At 41.0% G+C, this 9,196-nt stretch overlaps 1 protein-coding gene across 1 annotated transcript in view; it reads left to right on the top strand.

Moving 5' to 3' along the window:
* The window catches only part of CYP4V2 (cytochrome P450 family 4 subfamily V member 2), a 20,116-nt gene that overhangs the window by 1,295 nt on the left and 9,625 nt on the right, over positions 1 to 9,196 (top strand). The window contains exons 2-6 of the mRNA XM_017507001.2: positions 2,413 to 2,525; positions 3,899 to 3,984; positions 4,743 to 4,933; positions 5,334 to 5,403; positions 6,771 to 6,897. Of these exons, the coding sequence (XP_017362490.1) occupies positions 2,413 to 2,525; positions 3,899 to 3,984; positions 4,743 to 4,933; positions 5,334 to 5,403; positions 6,771 to 6,897 (587 nt within the window). The remainder of the gene's footprint in view (positions 1 to 2,412; positions 2,526 to 3,898; positions 3,985 to 4,742; positions 4,934 to 5,333; positions 5,404 to 6,770; positions 6,898 to 9,196) is intronic.

Raw genomic sequence — 9,196 nt, forward strand, 5'->3', positions numbered from 1 at the left:
CCCCCAGTTCTACCCAGTGCCCCCCGGTTCTGCCTAGTGCCCCCCAGTTCTACCCAGTGCCTCCCAGTTCTACCCACCGCCCCCGGGCGCCCGCCGACACTGCGAGCGCCCCATCCCGGAGCCGGCGTTTTCTCTGCGCTAGCACCGGACACGGTGTTTCCAAACCCCCGCCCTGGGTCTCTGCCCCCGTCACCGCCGCTCAGCTCCCAAAGCCCTCTGCCTCCTCCCGCCTGGGCTTGGGAAGCCTGAGAACAGAAGCGCCAGGAAGCACACAGCGCTTTAAAGCTGGCAAACGCCTTCATGCTTAGAGCCGCCCCTCTCGCTCCGCTTCAGAAAATAAGAGACTGGGGTTCACTGGAGGCGTCCCCCAGCACCGCAGGACTCGACCTACCCCACCTCCCGCTTGGCCTTCAGACGTTAGCCCTTTAGAGGAGGTGGCGTGGTAACAGCTGGGAAACGGATGGCAGGGTCCTCAGGCAAACTTCTAAGGAGGGTTTCAAACCCCTTATTTATTAAACAGTGAATTGCTTTTTTTAAAATTAAAGTCATCTTTTATTATAAAAAGAGACCGACATTATGTTGGTGGAGAAAAAATCACTTTAAGTTAGAAAGCTCTCAAAAGTGCTTGGTATGCACAGCCCTGCATCCGGGAGGGTGAACTCGATCTCAGCACCTCACCTTCATCAGGGGGTAACTTGAGATACCCAGAACTGAAAAGGTTTGCCCAAAATGACGTCGTTTAAAATGGGCCCGGACCAGAACCCAGTTCCCTCTGGGGTTGTTAGTAATAATTTTACAGGCTGAGCATTAACTCCAAAGCTTTAAAGACTTTTTCTCATTTTCACTTCTGTTTTCTCTAACAAAAATAATGCTGTCATTTCAACTTCACAAGAATAAGATGAGGCCACATGGAAGAGTGTTTACTAAAATATTAAAAATATTTTGACAGAAAAAACCAAGCAAACTCTTTTCCAACCAAATATCATGATGACTGATGTAACAAGTAATACAACAACACAGATACGAAAATCACATTGGTAAAAATCATCTCAGTTAATTCTAAAAGCAGAACTAACCACCCCTTTTGTCCCAAGGCCTTACGGCATTAAAAAAATAATTGTACAAAAATATAGATTTTACCCCATCCCTTACCCCTGGAAAGTAATATACTTAAGTCTCATCATATTCTTTTGGGGATTTCAATAATTAAAATCACTAGTGAATTAAGACCTATTTCAAAACGATCTGTGAGCTGATTGGACGATTTGAAGTAATTTTCCTTGCAGTCACCTTCAGAGTGAAGACAATGACAAATACTGTCTTTTACAAAGGGACTTTTTATTCCACCAACAAATTCTGGATTTTGGTATCAGGAAAGCCACTGTTCAATTTCCAGCCCTATAACCAAGTTGTTTGAGAAATTATGTAAAACTCTTTAACTTACAGGGTTTTCTCCCCCTCTATTTGTAAAAGCGGCTATATTACAGAGTTACTTTAAGGATTAAATTTATTGCATGCGGAGTTTCTAGATCCCTGTCTAGAACTCAGTTAAAACAAGCTCTTTTGTTGTCAATCAAGCATCTGTTGAGGCCCTGCTTGGTGCCCAGTGTTGACCTCAGCAAAGTTGGGGACATCAGAAGGACATTCTAAGATATAGTCCTTGTTCCCAACAATCTTGTCTTTCACACACAAGAGGTTTTGCCTTTCGTTTTGTGGCTGATGTCCAAATGCTGCCCTCAGCCATCTCACTTTGAAGACTGCAGTTGGCTCCCAAATGGCCTCTAAACGCCAATCTCGCCTTTTCCAGTTCATTGTGGCAACGTCTGCCTTCCCCAGCTGCTCCTAGCCGTTGGCCCTGCTGCCTTCGAACCACAGATTGAGACCTCCCTGTCCCCTCTGTCAGACCAGACCAGGGCACGCAGTATATTAGCATGACGCAGGATGATTGACGCTGAGGATCTGACCCTGCTACTTTCATAGCAATTTTGACAACTGCTTCATCCCAGAGACATTTGGAAGCAGCATAGTGTAATGGTGAAGGGATGTGTTCTGGAGTCTCGGTACAAGCCAGGCTCCACCGTTTACTAGCTCTGTGATACTGGGCAGTCGTTAGAAAGAGTGCCCTTTCTGGGACATCAAAACCTCATAATAATAATTATTCTATGATTGCTAACATGCATTATGTATGTTTATTTACTGTGGCAAATACTATTTTGAAAAAAAACTTTAGACCTACAGGAGAGTTGCAATAATATTACGGAGAGTTCACACATACTCTCTACCTGGCTTCCTCTAACAGTGACACATTACAGACTTAGTATATTTATCAAAATGAGAAAGCAAACGTTTGTTCAATACTCGTCATAAAATTATCATCTTGATTGAATTTAAAGTCTGATATTTTTCTCCCAGAATTTTTTCAGCAGATAATTCAGTACACAGAAGAATACCGCCACATGCCGCTGCTGAAGCTCTGGGTCGGGCCAGTGCCCATGGTGGCCCTTTACAACGCAGAGAATGTGGAGGTGGGTGTTGCGAATATGGTCAGTATTGCACCGCGTGTCTGACAGCGTGAGAATCTCTTCAGAATCGATATAATGCGTCCTTATATTTCAGCCATTTCAGTGCAAAAGACACTCCATTAAGTATTTTAGGCTATACAGGTGCGATTTAATGCTTTCCAGATGTAGTCTGAATCCTGGGAGATTAACACCCTCCAGATAAAAGTGCACATTTATTACCAGGTTCCAATATTGGAAAGCCTGCAGAAGGATATAGCTTTTCAGAAACATAAATTATTCCACAAGGTGAGCCCTTGTTATCCACCTGACACTATTTTAAGACTTCAAAAATACTTGACTAGTAAAGTATGTTTCCCTCAAGCTCCTCAGGGTCTCACATTATATCAATGATAACCTTATTCCAAATTTAAAAGAGAATGAAAATTTGATATTTATGGGATAAATATTACAAACCCATGCTGTTGAAATGAGTCCTCCGAAAATCTGTAGTCCTTTTACTTATTGGAAAGTCTGGGGAAATCATCTCGTGGTACAGTGAGGAAAGGATTTGGGGCAGGCAACAAGAATGGGATAAACAGAGCTTCTCTTTGTTTACCAAAATTAAAACCAGAATTCCTAGGAAGTGGTGTCAGCAGGATACGTCTTTCTACTTACGGTGAAAATGTTGCAGTTTCTCATGCTTCTCCAGAATCCTGGCTCAGAGGAGAGCGTGAGGAGGGCGGGCCCAGGACTCCAGCCACTGCTGGCCTAGTGTTAACAGAAGCTGGTGTGGTGGGTGCAGATGGCGGTCTGTCCAGGGTAGGGGACTTCAGCAAGAAGCCCAGTGAGCACCCTGTGCTCAGCCCCAGCCCCCATCCCTCCTCCCACTTCACACAGACCCTGGGTGATCTGATCACACTCACACCGTCCATTGCTGCCTCTATGCTGAGACACTCAGATAGGCATCTCCTACTCAGGTCTTATAATGGGCATCTCACCTGCTTTCAGACCACAGCAACCTGGATGCTTCAAAGTCAGCCTGACTTGAAAATGCACCCATGATTTCCATCTCCCGAGATGTGCTCACCCTCCACCTCGCTCCCTCCCTCCACCCATTAAATAACTTCACTCGGCTCCTGGTCTACGGCAGGAACCAGAGCATCACTGGGACATCTTGCTCTCCCTCAACTCCATTGAGTCCCCAAGAGTGAATGCAGGTTCTATGTTCAGAACCCGAATCGAATGTCTTTGAGTCACACAACTGGAAATCAACCACAGAGAAAGTCAATGTGGTGAAATGTCCTAAAAACTAGCTGTACTCTAGCCAGGTATTCCTACCATTATAGGAAGGTCTTTTGATGTCTGGATGTCTCTAAAATATGTTTTTCTCTTCCAAGGTAATTTTGACTAGTTCAAAGCAAATTGACAAATCTTCTATGTACAAGTTTTTAGAACCATGGCTTGGCCTAGGACTTCTTACAAGGTATGTCAGCGTACCTTCGTGAAACTGTCTGCAGAAATAGTTACTTCAGTGTGCAACTTGTTATTTCAGGAATTGACATAGGGTAGCTTTTTCTGTAGCAAGGCTGTGCTCTCAGAAAGGAGGAGAAGAGGCCAAGGGTCCAGGTGAACGGTTATCTCCAGCTGTGGTGTTCAACAGTGGCGGTCACCAGTGTTCAGGAAGACTTAGGAGGTGACAGGTTGGAGGTCACAGTAAAGCAAAGGAGTGTGTGGAGGAGGGAAATCCTAAAAATCCACCAAAAGGATAGCTCCAGAGAAGTCTGGTGAGCTGGTATCCAGAACCGGGACTCCACCCTCTGAGAAAGGGACCCCCAAGGGCCAGGCAGGAGCCTTGAAGGGACTTTGGAGAACTGGAACAGGGGAGAGATCAAGGTAGAACCCTGGGGTGTGAGGGTCATCTGAGGACTGAGGTATTGACGGGAGGAGAAAAAATCATTATTAGAAACTCGGAACATAGAAATGGAGAGAAATTCTTACAGTTTTCACTTTAAACAGTGTTATAGAACAATGTCCATAATATTCATATTTTGTAACTATAGATGAATATTTTACAGATATGTATATGTCTTTGTCATCCTGCCAAAAGCATTTGAGGACCTGTAGGTTAAGCTATTTCAGGAGAATTTTGTTGACTTGCTATATTTATGCTTTAATTGTTTTGGATGTAATTTTCTCTTTCTATTTTTTTTTTTTTTTTGTAACCACATATTTTATTTCTAGTACAGGAAACAAATGGCGTTCCAGGAGAAAGATGTTAACGCCCACTTTCCATTTCACCATTCTGGAAGATTTCTTAGATATCATGAATGAACAAGCAAATATATTGGTTAAGAAACTTGAAAAACATGTTAACCAAGAAGCATTTAACTGCTTTTTTTACATCACTCTTTGTGCCTTAGATATCATCTGTGGTGAGTCTCATTGATTTATTTCTAAATTTATGGCGTAAAGAGGAAATGGCCCAAATAGGAAATCACACTCCATCGGGAAGGCAGACGGAGGACCTGGAAGGGCAGTGGGCTCTTCGGCACAGTTCTGCTGCTGTGTCAGCCTTCCGAGGAGCAGGAGCCATGCCCAGGGATGTGAGGGGGATGGGCACGGAGCAGCTGCCCAGGAAGGCAAAGGGAAGGAAGAACAGGAGCAGGGAGTAGAAGTGGACAGAGCCAGAGAAGACAGTAAAGGGAGGAAGAAGAATTCTGGAATCTATAAGGACAAAGCGGGATGTACGTCTTTTGTGTCTGCCAGTCCAGAACAAAAACAAGATAACTAACGTGCATGAATTGAATGGTTCCTTCTCACTGTGTTTTATAGAAACAGCCATGGGGAAGAATATTGGTGCTCAAAGTGATGATGATTCCGAGTATGTCCGTGCAGTTTATAGGTAAACGACGTCCTTTCAGTTATTTTAAAAATTATTATTGATTCGGGCTTTAAAAAACATTGCCAACAATTTCTGTCTGTGTTATCTATGTTATATCTTTTTGTGGTTTCAGAATTAAACATGAAACTAGAAGCTAACCTCATCATGTAAGCATGTGTTTAAGCAGTAGAGGAAAGGTTATATAAATTATGGCACATTAGATGATGCAGTAATTTAGAAGGATTATTCTCTGACATTGAGATTACATTATATTGTACATAATGATGCTTACATTAGGACACTGAGAAAAGAAAGATTAAAAAGTGTTCTGTTCTATGATAATCGTTATATTTAAAAATTATAAAGAAAAACCTAGCAGATATTATGACAGAATGTTAGCCGTGTTTATCATTGTCGTGTGTGTGTTTCTCATTCCTGTGCTTTCCTTTTATTGTTATTCTTCTTTTCCATATTTTCTGCACTGGGTAGGTATTGTTTTAATAATTAAAACAGTCCATTGTACCCCAAAATTGCTTGCAGCTATTCACCTGTTAAGAGCAGGGCAAGGACTTGGTTGGATGCAGTGCAGAGAAGTGCCTTGAGCTGAGTCCATTTAAATCCACTGTTCATTTCGCTTCATTTTAACCAATGTTTATTAAGCATCTCTGATCTTCCAGTCACTGCACAAGGTACCGACTAGTTTTGTAGTCATACACAAAACATAACACAGGAGGCAGGCATCGGCCAAAGAAATTTGTGAATTGTATTAACTGCTCAGGAAGAAGAGATCAAGTTGATACCAGAGCAGAAAACAAGAATGTGTCCTACAGAATGAGAGGCCAGAAAAGGTCTTTCTAAAGAACCGGCGTCTAAGCTGGTCCTGCAGGGGATCACGTAGGGGACTTTCTGCTCTACGGCTGGACATGAGAGGGAGATGCTGGGACGGTCAAGTGACAGATGGCTACTTAGAGAGCCCTTGCTTATGGAGGAGGGCAGCCAGCTGTCATCTGTCACTCCAGAGGAGTGGTCAGACCAATGATGGACCTTAAAAAGAGGCAGGTTTCATCTCAACCCCTGGTACGGAGGCCCTAGGCAGAGTGGGGAACTCGCCCTGGAGAAACAGAAGCAGAGCCACATGGCTACCTAGTAAGGAGGTTTTCTAATGGGTTCTTCCTTCCTCTAAATAACCCATTATTTCCTGAGGCTTCATGGGATGCGTAACAGCCCATGCCTTCACTGTTGAGCATAAAGCATGGAGCGCCTCATAGCCTCCAAGGCAATCATCGTCATTCCCTCAATAGCCCCCATCAAGGACAGGTACCTAACAGAGTGCTCAAGAGATACACATTTCTGATACAACAGCTGATGTATTTTTATTCCATTTATAGGATGAGTGAGATGATATTTCAAAGAATAAAGATGCCCTGGCTTTGGCTTGACCTCTGGTACCTTATGTTTAAAGAAGGATGGGAACACAAAAGGAGCCTTAAGATCCTACATACCTTTACCAACGACGTAAGTCCCTGACATTTAAAACTGTGGTAAAATATACATAACATAAAATTTTCCTTTATAACCATTGTAACCGTACAGTTTAGTGGTGCTAGGTGCATTCACCGTGTTGTGCAACTATCCCCACTATCCATTTCCAGAACTTTTGGTGCATCCATAATTTTTATGTTTTTTTAACAGACCTGGTGTAGGACTACGGAGCCTGTGTCTCAGGAAATAAAAGTTGAATAATAATATTAATTAAGTACTTGCTAAGTCCCAAACACCATCCAAATGTTGGAAATGTAGTAATGAGTAAGACAGTGTCAATATGGTCCCTACTAGAAATTATTCTAGTAGGAGAGGTGATCTGTGATCTATCAGCACATAATTACAAAATGCGATGTGAGTTACAAACACTTATAAACAAACAGGGTGCCCGGTAAAGGAATCAAGAAGCATGGATCTGTGTATAAGAGTTTTCTGGAAAACGTTTGGATTTGGCAGTCATTTTCAAAGGCAGAAGGCATTGATAGCAGTATCTTAACTCAGAAAACATTAAAATTAACTAGATATGAGTATTTTAGTTCCAATTCTAAAATAACCAGGAGACAGTGATGTTGTTTTGACTGTAGGATGTCGATTCTTGTGTTATTGATGTGTTTTGGAAAAACAAGATTTAATTGAAAATATGTATCAAATTATAATTTCAATGTATTGAAAAAATTGCCTATTTCAATGTGTTCTTTCCTTGCTGTAAATTTTGGCTAAAATCTATTGAAATTGCTTCCTTAAGAGGTCAAATGGTGAATAAATCAGTAGATGTTCCATGAATGTACGTTGGCTGAGTGGGCCACAGTGGAGTGTGATCACCTGGTTGTCAGGGAAGAGCTGGCAGGTTATATTTCGTAATCTTTTTCCTTAAATTTTGTGCCTTAATAGTTGATAGCAACAATTAAATGAATTCCAGACCGAATGGACAATATCATTCATTTAATAAACATTGAGAATTGCCTACTGAGGCCTGGGCACTAGGAATTCCACAAGAATAAAGGAAGTCATGGTGTTTTGCCCTCAAAGGGCTTAGAATCTGCTCAAGGCACTTAGTAGCGGGTTTGCTCAATTACCTGCTAGTAAAAGGAAGTTGAAATGTACAACCAACTTAAGTGTATGGGCCTCAATTCTTTTATCCATCCAAGAAATATCTAGTGAGTATTCTTAAAATGCCAAGCAGTGCTCTAGAGGTTGAAAATATATCAATGAACAAAGACACACATGGCAGGGTTTGAGTTGGAAGAGAAACACACTAAATAATAAGTATAACATCATATAAGTATAATATCACACAATATAGTAAGTATAACATCATATAATAAGTATATCACACAATATAAGTATAACATCATATAATAAGTATAATACGCACAATATAATAAATATAACATCACATAGTAAGTGTAATATCACACAGTATACTAATAAGTATAACATCATATAGTAAGTGTAATATAGCACAATATAATAAAAGTATAACATCATATAAGTATAATATTACACAATATAATAAGTATAACATATAATAAGTATAATATTGCACAATATAATAAGTGTAACATCATATAAGTAAAATATCACACAATATAGTAAGTATAACATCATATAATAAGTATAATATCACACAATATAAGTATAACATTATATAATAAGTATATCGCACAATATAATAAATATAACATCATATAGCAAGTGTAGTATCACCCAATATAATAAAAGTATAACATCATATAAGTATATCACACAATATAAGTATAACATATAATAAGTATAATATTACACAATATAATAAGTGTAACGTCATATAATAAGTATAATATCATAATAAGTCTAATGGAAGTATCACATAATGTCAGGCGGTAAGGAAAATGGAGAAAAAGAAGGCAGCGTTAGGAAGCATTGCAGTGCTAGGGACAGGGTGGCAGGGAACAGGGAGGTGTCTGTGATCGTGTGGCAGTGAGCAGAGGTCGGGAAGAAGGGAGGGAGTCGGCCGTGCAGGCCGCTGAGGAGAGCATTCAGGCAGTGGAACTCGCAGGCGTAGAGGCTGAGGTGACTCATCCACTTGCTTCTATTCTCCCCATGACATGTAATTAGGAGCCTGTAATAGACGATTGTATAGTGACTGCATTCTCTCTACCCCTTAAACGTTTTCTCATTAGCTCCATGAAATCTCTAGAGTACTGTCTAGTAGACTATGATTCTATTCTTGTGTTGGAAAGACTGCGAAAATAGCACTGGAAAGTTAGGATTTTGCTTGAAATTAAATTTG

This window comes from Cebus imitator, unplaced genomic scaffold (assembly GCF_001604975.1).
Source record: "Cebus imitator isolate Cc_AM_T3 unplaced genomic scaffold, Cebus_imitator-1.0 Scaffold365, whole genome shotgun sequence".
Classification (NCBI taxonomy): domain Eukaryota; kingdom Metazoa; phylum Chordata; class Mammalia; order Primates; family Cebidae; genus Cebus; species Cebus imitator.